This window comes from Emydura macquarii, unplaced genomic scaffold (assembly GCF_026122565.2).
Source record: "Emydura macquarii macquarii isolate MOO-44397 ecotype Brisbane River unplaced genomic scaffold, CSIRO-AGI_Emac_v2 contig_2676, whole genome shotgun sequence".
Lineage (NCBI taxonomy): Eukaryota > Metazoa > Chordata > Testudines > Chelidae > Emydura > Emydura macquarii.
This window is the reverse complement of record NW_027132813.1, coordinates 24,346,665-24,363,966: the sequence shown is the minus strand read 5'-3', so window position 1 is coordinate 24,363,966 and position 17,302 is coordinate 24,346,665. Positions and strand designations below refer to the sequence as shown.

Here is a 17,302-nt window from a genome sequence, read left to right as displayed (position 1 = left end):
TAAGAAAGAATGTTCACTTTCTTTCTTTCTGAGAGCTGCACAGCTTTCTGTGGAGTAATTTCCCAGGTGGCACGTTTGGAAATTAGGCTGGGTCTATGACTGAGTCTGTGGACTACGGGCAGAGTGAAGCTGCACCCTCTTTGTTGCTGGGGTAGAAATGTGGTGGTTGAGTGTTGACCTGAATTAATTGATTTCCAGCAGGTTGTGAGGGTAATTTAAATAAAGTAGCCTGGCTGCCTGAGGATGATGAGTGAACCATACAGTTCAAAGCCCACTGAGCTGGAGAGGAGGAGCAGCTGGGTTTCCAGAGCAGAAGAAAGGAAGGCTGCTGTGACACCACGTAACAGCCTCAGCGTCCGTGGGATCTCCTACACAGTCAGGTAAAGCTAGTGAGGACCAGCAATGTAAGCTGGCACTCTGCAAAGCACTAATTCGCTGACCAGAGGGCTAACAGAAAGATTTCCCTTAATGTATAGAATAACAGTAACAGCAATAGAGTTTTTGTGATGCTGTACCCTGGTTTTAGTCCAGTGAAGGAACACACCAAGGATGAATTTGGCCCTCCGTCTTGTAGATTATATTTTTTCCTAAGAGCAGGGGTGTGCTCAGGAATTTAAATTTGACTCCTTTTGGAGGGGAACATTGTGTGGCCCCCTCTTTGGCAGGAGCTTGCTTCCCCGTCCCCACCCTGGCCCTGGCAGGAGCTCGCTCAACCCTGTGGCCTAAGGAGTTCTGTGCTCCTGACAATTATTGGGGGGGGGCATGTCCCTGCTTGCACCCCCCAACCTTCACCCCCCCCCTCCCCCGTGCATGCCCCAGCCTGAGATTGAGTGATTCTTTAAAGGAGACCTCCAAATGAGAATAAATCCTGTTTCTTTCTTGCTTTTATGATGTATAACAAAAGCCTGAAAGGGTTGTGGTTTCATTTCTTTTGCATAAATTTAAGCTTCTGTCTAGGCTGAAAGACTCTGATATGACTCGAGAGCTAGTGAACTGGTGATGCCAATACAGCATAAGATGAACTATTAAAAGGGGAAAAGATTTTTTAGTCAAGTCTGCTTAAAACTTTGGGGTTTTTTTTTGTTTTATTAATTGCTATTTAATTTCACTGACATTTTAGTAAATAAAGGCATTGTTAAAGTTCTAACACCCTCACCTTTAAAGAGTTCACAATAAATATTACTTATACCTTCCTTTGGTCTTCCACCTAAACCAGGTTGGGGTGGGAAGATTAAGTCTGGTACTATTAAAGTAAAAACAAGCAGAAAGAAAAAACCTTTACAAATTAAAAAATGTTCAGATCTTTATACATCGAAGAAGCAAAAAAAGGCACAAATCCCATTTTTGAAGAATTCTTTACAAGTTATTTTTAATTCTTCTAAATGCCACATTTCATCCTTTTCAAATTTTTTTTTTTTTAAAGACAACGTGTTGGACCTTGGTGGGATATCCCATCATATCATAAAATATGCACGCGGCAGATCCTCAAAGATGTTTCATTTCACATAGAGAGTGGCCAGATTATGGCAATTTTAGGAAATTCTGGTAAGTCATTCAAACCTTTCAAATCCAAAACAATATTACTTAGAAAAAAAAATCTTGCTACATGAATTGTGTAGAATGTTCTAAATGTGGGCACTTCTGTAACAAGGCCATAATGCTGATAGAATGTATAATACAGATTCACTTAGATAAATAATTTACTTCTTGATTGATGTCAACAGGCTCTAGCTTGTGAATGGCCCTCTTGGAGACATTACACTGGTGAGGATTTCTGGAGCACACTGTCCTCAGTCTTCACATCCTTGACAGTCTGAAGGGCTCTGGAAGGGTGTTGGTATGGAGCTGGTTGTTCTGGCTTTACACCACTTCTAGATTCTCATGCAGGATATCTTTAAGATCGATTTTTCATTGCACCAATGACCTTAGCAGGGTCAAGGATCTAGCCCAAATATTTGTATTTTTAAATAAACTGGCTACTCACAGAAATCCCCAGTCCTCTGCCCCCTATGGAACAGAGTGCCACAGTTTACTGGTTTCACCTTAAATCTTGCGGACTGTTATCAAATACTTTCTGACAAGGAAAAGCTGTATCAGTGCATCCATAGCCATCATGAACCTGTACTCTTTAAAAACATGGCATTTTCAGGTACAGTATCAGTCCAATATCTATGTGCTGGTTCTCAGGGTACCAAAGACTGTGGGTCACTTTGTTACTCCCTGCCTCTAGTGACTTTGAGTTAGCTCTCTGACACCACCAGCTTTTCAGCCACTCAAGCACTCTCCTCTGGGCTATGCCAGCCCTGTTTTTGCTTTGCAGATTAACAATAGGTGTATCCCAGTCCCCAAGTCCTTTGAAGCGTTCCCCTGTGATATCCAGCCCCTGAACCAGCTATTCATGGAAATTCCAGATCCTCTGCCCCAAAAAGTGCAGTGAACTAGTTTACTAGTTTTACCTTAATCTCCACTCCTTTAAAACACACACTTGCGAGCCCTTTTAATAAAACAGCTGTTTCCTCGGTGAATGAATCCAGAATGCCTTTTCCCACTCTGTGTTATGCTGACACAGTCTTTTGTCTTTATTCACAGATAGGGTGATCCCTCTGTTATAATGGTCCTTTTTCATCTCCAACTGGTTTCAGTTGTTTGCAGTTGTCTCTGATGGTTTTCCATTGACAGTCATGGAAGCAAGGCTAGACAACTGAGCCTTGTCTTACATCACTGGCTAACCAGGAAGCGCTGACAATTCTGTTTGAATGATCCATCAGTGAGATGAATCATCCCTTGGTGTCTAACTTTTTTACTCCAAGACCAAAAAAAAAAAAGCCTTTCAATATAGTTATTTCTTCAATATTACCCATAAATATAGCATACAGTGATTGAGTCTCGATAAGGTACAAGCTTTCTGCAGATACCTTACATTACCCCTTATGGATAAATATCCTGCAAAAAGTGGTGTAGTTAATTTGTCAGATCTGAGATGAGAGTTGTTTGCAAAGAACAGGGGACTTTTGCCAAGGGGGCCTCTGTGCCACATTATGGTTTCTTCCACACCTGCCAAAGTTTTTCAGTTCTGTGTATGTGACTGTTGTATGGTTTCCTGGGCTAATGTTTTTCATCTTTTTTCATCTTGGATGAAATTCACTCTTGTGCAGAGGGTCAGCACAGGGCCTATTCATCACTTAAGTCCCACTTTAGCGCTCTCTCTCTCTCTCTCTTTTTTTTTTGGAGCGCTCAGTGCTACTTAAGTGGTGCATAGACTTTGTGTTGCACAGGAGAGAGGCTCTCTCAACCCCCCCATTTGCTTCCTCTTGCATTCTAATGCAGTTCAAGCTCCCTGCCCTCTGCATGGCTCTGACCCAGCCTACATCACTGCTGTTCCTCACTATTTTGCTCAACCCACCTGTCTCCCTGCTTTCTTCAAGGCCTTCTTCTACTCTCATCTTCTTAACTTCTCCTATGTTGCTGTTTATTTCTGGAATTCCCTCTTGCCCCTGGAAGCAAAGGTAAATGTTTTTTATTTACATCTCTCTTCAGAACTTATTTCTCCCATGAAACCTACCAGTCTCCTATAAAAATGCTCCTAAAAGAAGAAGTGCTCTAGATGCACGGAGGTAGAACCAGCCCTGGTCCTGCACTCTTGTCAGATCTGCTTTGTCTTTCTGTTTAGATTGTAAAAGATGGGACAGGAACTATAGTCATCGATGTTTTATATAGAATCAAGCATAATGAGGGTGCTTAACAAGTGATGAGAAATAAACAGTAATTTATACAGACTCTAATACTCCCTTTAACTCACGTGGGCTGCCTTTTCACATCTTTATTAGTGATAAAATATATACCTATTTTTTTCATTAGATCCATGTACAGTGTCTAGCACAATGGAGTCACAATCCCTGATTGGGGCCAATAGGTGCTGCTGTAATAAAAATAAGAATAATTAATATGAATGAGTTGTTGGGTTTTTTTTTTTATTTGTCAGGCTCTGCAAAAACGACTCTGTTGGATGCAATATCAGGAAGACTGAGATATAAAGGAAATTTCTTTGGTGATGTGTATATGAATGGGCATGAGCTGAAGAAGGAACAATTTCAAGACTCCTTCTCATATGTTCTACAGGTTGTTTTTAAATTTATTTAATATGCATGGTGCTTTTGGTTATCACAAAGTTGTAGTGATAATAATAGAATTATATGACTTGATTGTGATTTCACTAATCCTGCTGAAAATTAGGAGTCACTCCATAGAAGTCAATGGAACTATGTTGGTGGAAAATGAGTGTCCGAGCAGAATCTTGCCCAGAGTTACTACAATTCTGTTGTTCTTTTCCTTTTTTAGAATGATACTTTGCTAGGTTATCTCACCATTCAAGAATCTTTGACTTACACTGCTCTACTTGCACTTCAGAAGCACTCCAGCGACTTCATCAAAAAGAAGGTTGGTATGTTTTATTCTTCCACTGAGACAAACAAGACAATCTTGTATGCTTTTCAGGTATGCCCAGCAGATCAGATACCCTAATTTCATAGACATTACCTTTTTAGCAGATTTGAATTCCCAAATTCAGTTCATGCTCTCACATTGCCCTTTCATCAATGGCACTTTTCATCCTTATTTCTCACAGTGCTTTACAAAGGAAGCCAACTATCATTATTCATATTTTATAGATGAGGAAACAGGCATGTACAGGTGAAGTGACTCACTCAGAATCACACAGGAGTTCAGCACCTTAGCCGTGAATAAAACACTCTGGTCTCCTGGCTGCCAGTTCAGTGTCTTATCCATGATGTCATCTGGGAAAATAATAAATATGATGGAATAAAATTAGTGTTGTTATAGCCGTCTCAGTCCCAGACTATTAGAGAGACAAGGGGGTGAGATAATATCTGTTATTGGAACAGCTTCTGTTGGTGAGAGAGAGAAGCTTACGCAGAAGGAGAAGACCTGAAGAGCTCTGTACAACTCCAAAGCTTATTTCTCTCATTAACAGAATTTGGTCTAATAAAAGATATTAACTCACCCAACTTGTCTCTTTGAAATGAAATTGCCATTCCTGAAGTAGAAACAATTGCTACCACATAGGAGAATGAATTTGATACCAAATTTAGAGCTTCTGGAGTGCCTATCCTCATTGTATCTCTGGGCACCATTACGTATATTTAGAACTCCATCACTTCCATCCTGGAAGAAGAACAAAGCTTTTATACCCTCTCCCCAAATGAATGTGCTTTACAGTGAGGAATTAGAAATATTATTATTTATTTGTTAAGCCTTGACAGAGTGCTCAGCACTGCACAATACACAGAAGAAACATAGCTCCTTCCCCACTGAACTAGCAATCTAAATAGAGACAAGAAAAATAAACACCAACTGAACTGGGAGACCCAAATAGAGAGGTTTATCTAGGTCGTTAATTTCTTAGTGTTATTTGTGTCCATCCAGGTGTTTTATTTCATACAGCTGACAATGGATGACATTTTCTGAAAAAAAGATGAATTCTGTTTGTGCCCTATAGCTGGCATGATACAGGTACAGCCAGCTGTCTGGTAGAAGAAAATTCCAGCAAGAGGGCAAATGGCTGCTGCCAAATGGCCTGTGGGTCACGGAAGTCTATGAAGCTGTTTGTGAGAAGTTGCCTAGGATGGTGACCTCTAGACAAAGATGTTTGTCCATCAAGTGTGGAGTTCTATCTCCTGGGAGGTGCTACCTATTTAGGGCCTAGTCTGAAGCCTCTACTCAAGCTAATATGACTTGTGTTTGAGTTAAGATCACAGAACCTGGCCCTTTGTCAGTGGTTCTTTAAAGCCCTACATCCTGATTCTCATTTATTCTTAGGCCCCTTTACACTGCTCTGGCCTTGCTCGTTTTAAGGCCCCTTTACATGACCACAGAGAGCTGTACAGACAGCCAAGAAAATCATACAGCAGGAAGATCCATTCCTTGCTTTTCTGAGTTACAGATCAACACCAACAGCCTGTGCTGGATAGTCCAGCACAATTTCTGATGGAAAGACAAGTCAAATACTGTTCCAATTTTGGAAGAGAATGTATCTCCAAAGTGACCAGACATGAAAAGGGTGGTTAAATCAGATAAAAAGGCAAAAAGAGCTTATGAACACTTTTACAACAGACATCATTCAGTTAGAGAACTGCTGGGTCTAGAATCTGATGAACTATTTGTATCAAACTGGATGGAGAAAAAGGATGGACAACTCCAACTGTTGTAAAGAAAAAGCATTAATTGCCCAGATCATATGTGATTGAAACTGACAGTGGAAAATTCAATAGAAACTGCAGACATCTATAGTGTGCTCCTCAGAGAGAAAAATCAATAGAGAAAACTCTACAGATAGCAGATGCAAAACAAGAAGAATACCCAAAGATTCCAAACTGACCACAGCCAGTTGTTTAAACTAACAGGCAGCCAGATGACTAAGAAACTATGAATTCTGATTGTGTAATTAGAAAACCACTGTCAGAGGCACTTGACTGACTAATCTGTGTTCTATGGAACTTTAAAGATAGCATGATAGTATAAATGGCAGGAATGTAAAACTTAGAGGGAGAGGCAATGGAATGTTACACTGTATGATAATATGTAGACACTAGGCAGTGCCATATGTAACATACCTTATCTGAATGGAGAACAGCCATAACTGGCAGTACATTAAGCTGTCTTAAGGCGACCATACCTCTGGTGTATCTCTGGCAAGGAAGCTCTGTAGCCAGACCGTATCTGGTACTGAAGCCTGACCTGCTAGTAGCAACCTGCAATCTACCATGTACAAGGTGTACATGACAGAGTATATACGCGTGTCATTCTTTACTGTCAAATGAAAATGAAATTCTACTTTCCCATCCAAGAATGAAATAAAAAGGCCAGATTATTGTAAAAACTCCCAGTAAAACGGAGTGTGGGCAGCATATTGAGGGCAGTTTAGAATGACACAAGTTGCTTTTCACAATTTTTAATGTAGTGTGCAACTGTCTGAGTCGGGCAATGAACTTCACATTCTTTTTAAATTGTAACTATTTTGCAGGTAGATGCTGTTATGGCTGAGCTGAGTCTGAACCATATTGCTACTAATGTAATTGGAAACCAAATTTTTAGGGGCATTTCTGGCGGTGAGAGACGTCGCGTTTCAATTGCAGCCCAGCTATTACAAGATCCTAGTAAGTACTGAACAGCTTTTCAGAATAAAACAAATTTTCATTATACTGTCACTTTGCACACACTCCTACCACCCACCCCTAAATAACATTTTAAAATATAATAGCACTTGTCTTTTGTCACAAATCCACACTCTAAACTGCCATTGATTTCAACATGCAGGCTCATTGCACAATCCGCTCTGCAAAGAGGCAGAAATGTCTAATGACTAGAGAACAGGCTGAGATCTAACTCCAGTTTTGTCACTGATCTATGCTGTGGCTTTGGGCAAGTCACTTAGATCCTGATAGCTAAGTTTAAACACATGCATTGATCTTAGGGGTTTAAGCATGTGTTTAACCATGTGCTTAAGGGCTTTACAACGGTATGTGCATCTGTTTCCCATCTGTAAAATAGAGATAATAAAACTTACTTATTTTACAGGTGAGTTGTGAGGACTAATTTTGTAATGTTTGTTCAGCATTTTGAAAACACAAAGTACTATATAAGTGCTATATATTATTATTTGTTATTATTATTTAGTCCTACATATTTATTTATTTATTGGATTTAAAACAGCCAAAAAAGTAGCCTATACACAAGCTCTGCTTGCCTTGACAATTATTTAAATTTGCAATCCAACTGGAATAACCATTTAGCAGTATAGCAGTGCTTGGACATAAGTTAATGCAACTAGCCAGTAAATTAAGCATACCCCATTCCTTAGCAAATTCAGCTCTTAGAACACTGATATGCTGTATCCACTACTTTCTTTAGCATTTTTGTAAGAAATTTATTATTTTTGTTGGGAACTTAAAGGGGCAATATAATACCTATATTACATATGTTACAGTAATTCAAAGAATCAACCTTTGTAGTTTGCTACATTAATTCAGCCAATGATAAATTGAGATTTGAATTTCCTTTGAGTGATCAAATATTGATGTACATTACATTTATACAGTATATGAACTCCGATGCAATGACAACAGTGATAGGTACTAATAAAATTGGTGGACTGGCCGGAGTGGGGCATTTTCCGCCCTGTACCTCTTGTAGAAAAAATAAAATACTTCATTTTCCCCCACACACATTAAAATTACAAAGAAAATAATGCACTAATAAGACTGGCTGACATACAGAACTACCTATTGTACTGCATATAGTTCATTATATATAGCACAGTTGGGTATAGTGTGTGCATGCAGAATACATACTTATAGCTAATTTTATGTAGCATCCTACTAACCTTTAAAGCATTATTTTATAATGCTAATTCTAAAAACTGACAAACACACTTGAATCTATTTTGGTAGCTTCACTGAGAAAAAGGAAACATGAAAAAATAATCAAGTTCTAATTCTGCGTATCAGAAAGAACCTGATCCTGCACTCTGTATTCACCTCAGTATTCACTGTGATTGAAATTGGACCACTGAAGCAAGTAAAAGCTGAAAGATCAGGCCAGAGAAATAAATGTGTTGTAGTTTTGCATATACTAGTTTGCATGGCTGTCATGCTTTAGAAGTAATTCTACAGTATGCATTGAAAGACTTATCTATAAAGGACAGACAGTATACAATTTACTCACTATTTAACTGAGTTTTCAAAAATTATCTCTGTTATTTTAACAGAGGTCATGTTACTTGATGAACCAACTACAGGACTGGACTGCATGACTGCAAATCAGATTGTCTTGCTGCTTTCGGAGCTTGCACGCCAAGACAGAATTGTGATTATTACAATTCATCAACCACGGTCAGAACTTTTTAGGGTAAGGAATATTAAAATACTAATATCTTTCTACTGAGCATCACTCCATGCAATTTTTCTTGATTATGAGAATTATTTAGTATAAAATTTAATTAAAATTAAATAAAAATTAAATACAGCCTATCTTCAAATTCAACCATTAGTTCCCATTTCCCACTGCAGCTAATTCAAGCTTCTTGTCCTTACCTTCCAGGCCTTTACAGCTTTGCCCCTTTCCTCTTATCTGTTCTTGTCTCTAATCACACTATCATTGATCCCCTCTGTTGTACCAATGATGTTAAACTCAACTGCTCATTTGTCCACAAATGCCTTCAAGCCTTCCTCCTCCCTGCCTTTCTGAACTGATACATAACATTTTCTCCTTCAAATTTCTCTCCAAGACCCATATCTGCTGTGACACAAGAAATTAGCTAACTAATAATAGATAAGTTGAAGCACAGTTGGGTATAGTTTGTTTTTTTAAAAATAGACAATGTACATAATGGCCAACATTTTCAAAAGTGACTAGTGATTTTGTATACCCAATCTGAGACACCTTTAAAGGAACCTGGCTTTTAGAAAGTGGTAAGCATCCATGTTTGACCCTCCTGAGGCAGATTTGTATTTTTGCATCCATTTTACAGATTGGGGTTACTGAGACACAGAGAGGGTCAGTTACTTGACCTCAAGGTCACAAAGTGAGTCTGTCAAAACTGAGAAATCAAGTTCATGGTTCATGATTTCCATTCTTGTGCTCAGACTGCACCTTTCTCTTCGTACCCTATAGGATCAAATACCTTTAAGAAGTCCAGTTCTAACAGTTTGTTTAAAAAGACTTTTGGCAGTGCAGACATACATAAAGGAATTTAATGACAAGTCAAATCTATACTTCCTGTCAAAGGGCCTTTATTTACCAAATTGTGAAGTACTATTCCAGTATTAATGTTTTCCTTGTTAGTAGTATGTTAACCTCATTAATATATATTGTGTTGTCCAACCAGCTATTTGACAAAATCGCCATCATGAGTTTTGGAGAATTGGTTTTCTGTGGGGACCCTCCAGAAATGATCACATTTTTTAGTGATTGCAACTATGCCTGCCCTGAACAATCAAATCCTTTTGACTTTTATGGTAAGTTTATCCAGCTCATATTAGCAAAGATGTTGGCATTGTATTCTAGACAAACAGGTTGGAGTTTTGCCAATATAACTTATTTTAATTCTTCCTGTTCTTTTTAATTTTGCTCAGTTAGTTTGTTCCATTGCTTCTAAGTGGGGGGAAATACTATAAAATTATGTTACAACGGAACAGGTGGTCTTAGATCTGAGAATAAAAGTAACTGTGGGATTAGCAACAAAATAGTTTGTCAGTTTTGAAAACGAGCTGCTTCTATCTAGTATGATATTTATTTTAAACTGTGGGATATAGAACATTCAGATGCCCTAGTAATAGACTAACTAGAGCCAAAAAAGAAACAGCCAACTGATGTAAACCTCACCAAAGATTAGTAAGCAGTGAAAATATGCAGTAGCACTGCAACAGATCAATATGAAACAATAGGGCAAACTAACAACACAACTAGAGTTCCAGGCTCAGAGATCCTCTGGATTCATGACACTCCTTTGCTCTTAGGAATTAGACTTGATCCTCCAAAATATGGAGTGCCTTCGATTCCCATTGACTTTAGTGGAAGTTGAAGATGCTCAGTGACTCTAACGGGCTCCACAGCATTATGCAGTACTGGGCCCTTATTGAAGAAAACGGTTAATTTAAACCAAAATATTTACTTACCTCATTATAGCTATGTTTCTTCAAGACATTTTGTCTGTGTGGATCCCACTCTAGGTGCACATGTGCGCCATGCACATGTGACTAGAATCTTTGATTAGCAGTGTTTGCTGGGCTACACCTGCGCGCCCTGTATGTCCTTGTGCCCCATCCCAGCCAATGGCATATAAAGGACAGAGCAGTCTCAACCATCCATCAGTTCCAGTGCTAATTCATAAACTCCACTTTTGAGAGACAAAAAAAAAAAAAAAAAAAAAAAAAATAAAGTGGGGACGAACAGCAGGTTGTGAGATCCACACTGGCAACAGCATCCTGAAGAACCACAGTTATTGCAAAGTAAGTTTCTGTTTTTTTCTTTGAGTAATTGTCTGTGTGCATCCCACTGCCCCCTCCAGGTGACTGGCAAGCAATGCCCCATCTGGATGGAAGAACCGAGGAGTCCTAGCTGCCGCTAACTAAACATTGATTGTAATACTGACCTCTCAAATTTGGTATCCAATCTTGTGCCCAAGTCAAGGGCAAAATGTTTAACAAAAGTGAGGGGATTACTCCAAGTGGCTTCTTTGCACAACTCAGACATGGGGATATTTCTGAAATATGCAGACAAGGCAGCCTGAGCCCTAGTAGAATATTTGGCGGAAGAGGTATATCAACCATGTGATAGCAGACTGAATACACTGCATAATCCAATGACTTGTCCTTTAGAAACAAAAAGATGGAGAGGTTGTCTGTCTGTCTAAAATGGCTTTGTCCTATTCAATTAATATAGTAAGGCCCTCGAAACATCTAAGTATGAAGTTTCTTCTCTGCTGGGGAGGAGTGGATTTTGGAAAGAAAATGGGGAGATTAATGGATTGATTTAAATGAAACTAGTAACAACTGAATGAAACAACTTGGCAAATAAATTTAGTATGAGATCTCAACACCATCTTATCTCTGTGGAATTTGTGTAAGGAGGGTTGGCCATGAGAGCTTGAAGTTAGATGACTCTTCTGGCTGATGTAATGCTCTCCAAATCAAATTGAGTTAATCCGTCTTGAAAATCCTTTCATACACACAACACAATTCATTGCTGCATACTAACTCTGCATATGTTGCCAACTCTGGAGTCATCTTGCAAAGTGAACTAGGTTTCTTCCAAGTTGAATTTAGTTCAGTCTACTCTTCATGTGGACACAATTGCTGCACACCACTTTTTGCAAGCTTTAAATAGCTATCCCACAATGCTTTGCAGACTGACCATTACTGACCTGTCCATGTACCTGCGTTGCCATCCTTGTTCTGGTTAAGTTCCCAGGACAATCCCTTACCCCAATTACAAGCTGGTGTGGAGTCAGATGTTGCCCATTTGCTCCTGGATCCCAGTATACAATCATGATAGCACCCTCAAAGCCCCACAATATGCCTTGCAGAGCTGCATAGAGCCAGGCAGAGACCCTGGACCTCATCACCATCTGGGAAGAAGCATTGGTTCAGAAAGCTGTTGTGGCTAGACACCGGGGGCAAAAAACTTTTTGTGGACATAATAAAGCAGATGTCCACAAGGAGTCATTATTGGGACATCGAGCAGTGCCGGGTATAGTTGCAATCCTTCTTGACTTTACATATCAGGAGAACTTGATTCTGTGGTATGAAAAAAGTGTCTTGCATGAATCTTGGGATCAGGTCCCTCTGGAGCAAAAACCTGGGCACTTGAGTCTATAATGGGATTTCCTGTTGTTGAAATAGCAATCTGAGGATGGAGCTCTTCACAGACCATTTGTGACAGATTGTCTGCTATGTAGTTGTTGACTCCTGGAAGATGAAGAGCAATTGGAGTTATCCCATGAAATGGACCATGTCCATTATCTGATTTCCTCTTGGCATAGAGGTGATGAACAGGTACTTCCCTCCTGCTTTACATAGTACAATGCAGATGTGTTGTCTGTGAAGATCTGTACAGTGGAATTCTTTAAAACCATAAGGAATGGTTTGCAGATAATCTGATTGTGCAGAGTTTGAGGCCATTTATGGGAAGGCTCCTCTCCTTCTGGGACCGTATTCAATGTATCTGAAGGTAGTCCACGTGAGGACCCCAACCTGTTCCTGATGTGTCTGTAGTCAGTGTCTTTGTAGGCAGAGGGGTGGAGAAGGTTAGGCCTTTCTGAATGTTCTTAGCATCCCTCCACCAATATAGTGATAACAAGTAATAATAATAATAAGAAATGCCTGTCTCTTACATAATACTTTTCAGTCATAGATCTCAAAGCGCTTTACAAAGAAGATCAATATCATTATCCCCATTTTACAGATGGGGAAATTGAGTCATACAGAGGTGAAGTGACTTGCCCAAGGTCACCCAGCAGGCCAGTGGCAGAGCTGGGAAATAGAATGTAGGTCTCTGAGTCCCAGTCCAGTGCTACTAGGTCACACTTCTTTGCAGTGGCCTTTATTTCCTCCTTGTTTTCTGAAGGAAGCTTGTTCAAAAAAGGGAGATGCTTTGTCCCACATCAAAAAATCACACCTGATAATTAATGCTTGGTAATGCAAAATGTGCAATTGGAGTGAAGTGCAGGAGTAAACTTTCCTCCCAAAGCGATCCAGTTTTTGGAGTCTTTATCCTCACAAGTAGCTGTTGGTAGACCATGCAGACTAGCTCTGTCTTGAATCACAGAGACCACCAGAGATTCAGGGATTGCATGTGTATAAAATTGTTCAAAACCCCTCTGTGGAACTTTTACATCTTTTTTTTCTGCTGGCTTTACAGTGATCCAAGGGTAGCAGTGGTCTTCCAGAAACCTGTAGCTGGCTTCAAGATGCCTTTATTTATAGGCATTGCTAATCTGCCCACAGTGGAGGAATGGAAAAATATCAGATAACTTATGAGCCTTTCATCAGTCACTGAGTTCTCAGTCGCCAGTGTAAAAGCAATTTGAGACAGCAGCTCTTGAAAAGAAATAATCCAGAGCAGATACTGGAGCCAAAGAGACTCCTTGTCAGGGGGAAGAGATTATGAGTGTTTGGAAGAAGTTGAAGGGTACTGGTCCAGTGGTTTGGGACCTGCATTCTTCATCCATCAGGTGTTTTCCATCCCTGTCACTAAGAGCTTCTATGAGAGGTCTTGAGATTGAGGCCACAGGCGAATGACACCTTTTACATCTGTGTGATGACTGGGAAGAAGACCTAGTTCTGAAGGATGGGCCTCAGAAAGCCTAAAATGGCAATGATGGAAAGAGGTATGGGTAAGGTTGATTAAGTTGACCAGGTTGGTTAGGATATTGTTGGTTGGGGCACTGTCACCAATGCAATGGCTAACTTGGGGCTCTGAAATTAGTGCTGCTAGTCTGGGGTGATGAACCATCTCATAATCTTGGTGAGTGAGGAGGTGACGGTTCCCAGGTGGATGATGGGAAGAAGATGGAGAAGTGGAGAAGAAATAGCTGTCTGCTAGTGGTGGTGCTGACATCTCAGGTTATGTTGCTACCAGGAACTTAGCAGTTGGAGTTGGTGCTGAATGAAGCACCCTTGGTACTGAGGATGGTACTGGAGAGAAATGTAACTTCCATCAACAATACATCAGCCAGAACAGTTAGTGTCTCAGTTGCTGGTGCTGGCTCAAATATCAGTACCGTGATTTGTGGTGTTGAGGAATTGGTATTGGACATAGAGACTAGGGTAGTTGAGCAAAAGCTGAACTATTGTCACTTGCCCTGTAGCATAAAAGTACTTTGTGCTCAGTCCTCAGGAGGAGAGTGGAGATGAATAACTCTTTTTGGGTCTTTCAACTTTCCTTTTCTTAGGGGAGGAAGATAAGTGTAAGGAACTCTGCTTGGTCTGGAGCTCTCATATACCTTGCCTCACTGTGAAGGAGACGATACCGGTCTTTCGTACTGAAGCAGCCATTGGTGCTGAACTGACCTTTGGCATGCTATGGATTCTGGCCTGTTAATGCTGGGTCAGATTCCTATCAGTTCCGTCCTTGGGAGTCACATACCACCTGATGGGAGTGCTGAAAGTTTAGGACTCAGAGGTGGATGGTTCCATCTTGAAGCTCGATGCCTCTTCTTCTGTGTGTGAAGAGCCTCTCATAGACTCCTCCAGATATAATAATTTTAGCTGGGTGTCGCTAGATTTTCTCATTCCTGAGGAGAATGACCATCAGAGCAATGGTCAGGCATGTGGCTCTTGTTCAGACAACAAAATAAACAGCTATGACATTCTATATGGAGAAAAAATCTGTAACAAGATGGGCAGAATGAAGCCCGAAGGCTTTGAATTTGCTATTTTAAGTGGTTGTGGCACAAGGTGCTGAGAGAAAATAAGTGTGTGTTTAAAAAAAAAACCCACCCCAAAACCAAATAAGTTTAAGTAGATTTTTAAAGGGGGAGGAGGGGAGGAGGATGGATTTCTATGGAAATAACCCTTAAGAAGCTAGGTAAGGGTAGACTTGGAGAATGTGGTAAGGGATAACAAGCAGACACTGCCTTATTTCATTTGCTACCATTTGTGGTAAAAAGGAACTGAGGGACGGTTTCAGCCATTCTGCCCTTGGGTTTGGGGGCAGAGCACGAGAAAGTGCAGGGCTCAAATCTGTAAGGGATGAGTGCACTGCTATTCACAGATTCCTATTCTAGTGTGTATGGAGTGCACGTGCACATAGGGTAGGATGCACATGCACAAATCCTCGAAGAACCCATATTTTTAAATCTAGTGTATTTGGGTGGCTGATTACTGACAGCTATTTGAACACTAACTAGTGAATCCAGAAATGTCCAAGGAGTTGCACCTAAAAGCGTGGTACATTCAGAGAGAAGCAGTATTTTTCTATTGTTTTGGTGGCATTCTGCCTTCAGTTAGGAGAGAAAATTATTGTAAACGTGAAGCTGGAATTGAGAAAAGCTCAAAATACTGATATGACAGTAAGGATAATTTTGTCGTCATAAATTTGAATAGTCTCAAAGTTACAAGTTTGAGATTTAGAGCCACATTTTAAAACGTACAGTAAACACAAAGAACTACATATTTCAAGTGTCAACCTTTGAATGTGAAGATAAAGGAAAAAATTTAGATCAAAGAATTATAAGAAAGTTTAGTCTTCTGAAAATTGGTAGCTTCTGTGCATTTTAGCTATATAAACAGGAGGTATGAATCTGTTATCTCTGAGGTCAGTTTTCACTGTTGTTACTCCTAATTTACACCAATGTCAGAGGAAAACAAATCCCTGTGTTTCATAGTATACATTACATTGATTATAAAGTCCAAGTATAATGTACGGTATTTATCAAATATGACCGTAAATGAAGGACAGAATGTTAGCTACAGGGATTAGATTTGAAAACTCAGACATTGCATTCTTGGCTCTCCTATTGACTTGGCTCTGCTATTGACTTATATGACCTTGAATAAGTCGCTTAGGGCCAAATTTTCTAAAGTTACTTTTAGGTTTGAGTGACTAATTGCTGGATCCCCATCTTTAAAGACATGTGACCCTGATTTTTGGAAGTACTGACCCCTCTAACTGGGAACAATATTGCTTATTTCAATTATCTCATAGAGATGCTCTGAAGCTTAATTAATGTTTTGTAAAGCACTTTAAGTTCCTTGGACAAAGGTGCTAAAGAAGCGTAACTTATTGTTTAACTCCCAATTGGCAGCATTTTAGGATATGTCTACACTGCAATTAAAAACCTGCGGCTGGCCCATGCCAGCTGACTTGGACTCATGGAGCTTGGGCTACAGGGCTATTTCACTACAGTGTAGACTTCTGGGCTTGGGATAAACCTGAGCTCTGAGTCCCTCTAACCTTGCAGCATTCTAGAGCCTGGGCTCCAGTCCAACCCTGGAAATCTACTCTGCAATTCAACAGCTCCACAGGTTGAGCCCTGTGAGCTGGAGTCAGCTAGCACAGGCCAGCCATGGGTGTCTAATTGCAGTGTAGACATACCCTTAGAGTTTAAGCATACGCAGCACTGAAAAAAAAAAACTTACCAAAAGAAGATGTAATATGAACACTTTATGTAGCCAATTTAGCAGGTTTAGTGAAATAATGCAGTGATCTGTTAGAACACATATTCCTGAGAATTTTAATCTAAATTGTGATTCTGTTGGTCAGATTAGATAATTCATTACTTTAGAAGAAGGGTGATTTTCCAAAACCCCACAGTGTTAGCATTTGATTGTACAGGCAAGACAACTAGTACATATAAAGTTCTCATCTGCTAATAATAAGAAACATCTGCTGGTGGCAAGAGCAATTTATAAGTGGATTTATTAATAGGGAGTATTCAGCGACACAGAATTTTTATCTTCTGTAAATTCCACTGCAGTAAATTTTTCCTTTACATGAGGCTTGGGACAGTAATGGGTAATCTGACCAGCCTAGCAATCTTCTATTTTACATTTTTAAAACAGGATGGTGGGTGGGGTTGCTCTACATTGTTCATTGGAGGAGGGAACAAAGACAAATGCAACAGAGCAAAGGTGCATTGGAGAGAAAAGAGCAGTAACTCTGGTGGCATGCTCTCCCTTGAGACCAAAATTTCACCAAATGAGGCTCCATTTGTTAGGATGGATTATTTTATAGGTAGAGAAGAGGGAGGGGTCAAGGAGAAGTTGTTGTTTGTGGTATGCATTAT

The 17,302-nt window shown here is 39.9% G+C and overlaps 1 protein-coding gene across 2 annotated transcripts in view; it reads left to right on the top strand.

The window, feature by feature from the left end:
- Positions 1-59: 59 nt before the first annotated feature.
- The window catches only part of ABCG5 (ATP binding cassette subfamily G member 5), a 30,128-nt gene continuing 12,885 nt past the window's right edge, over positions 60-17,302 (top strand). The window contains exons 1-7 of one of the 2 annotated variants that reach the window (XM_067565063.1): positions 60-380; positions 1,424-1,545; positions 3,983-4,119; positions 4,339-4,437; positions 7,040-7,172; positions 8,783-8,922; positions 9,902-10,031. In XM_067565063.1, coding sequence (XP_067421164.1) covers positions 244-380; positions 1,424-1,545; positions 3,983-4,119; positions 4,339-4,437; positions 7,040-7,172; positions 8,783-8,922; positions 9,902-10,031 — 898 coding nt within the window. In that variant the 5' untranslated portion in view covers positions 60-243. Of the gene's footprint in view, positions 381-1,423; positions 1,546-3,982; positions 4,120-4,338; positions 4,438-7,039; positions 7,173-8,782; positions 8,923-9,901; positions 10,032-17,302 lie in introns of those variants that run through there. The other variant, XM_067565062.1, reaches the window with a different exon arrangement.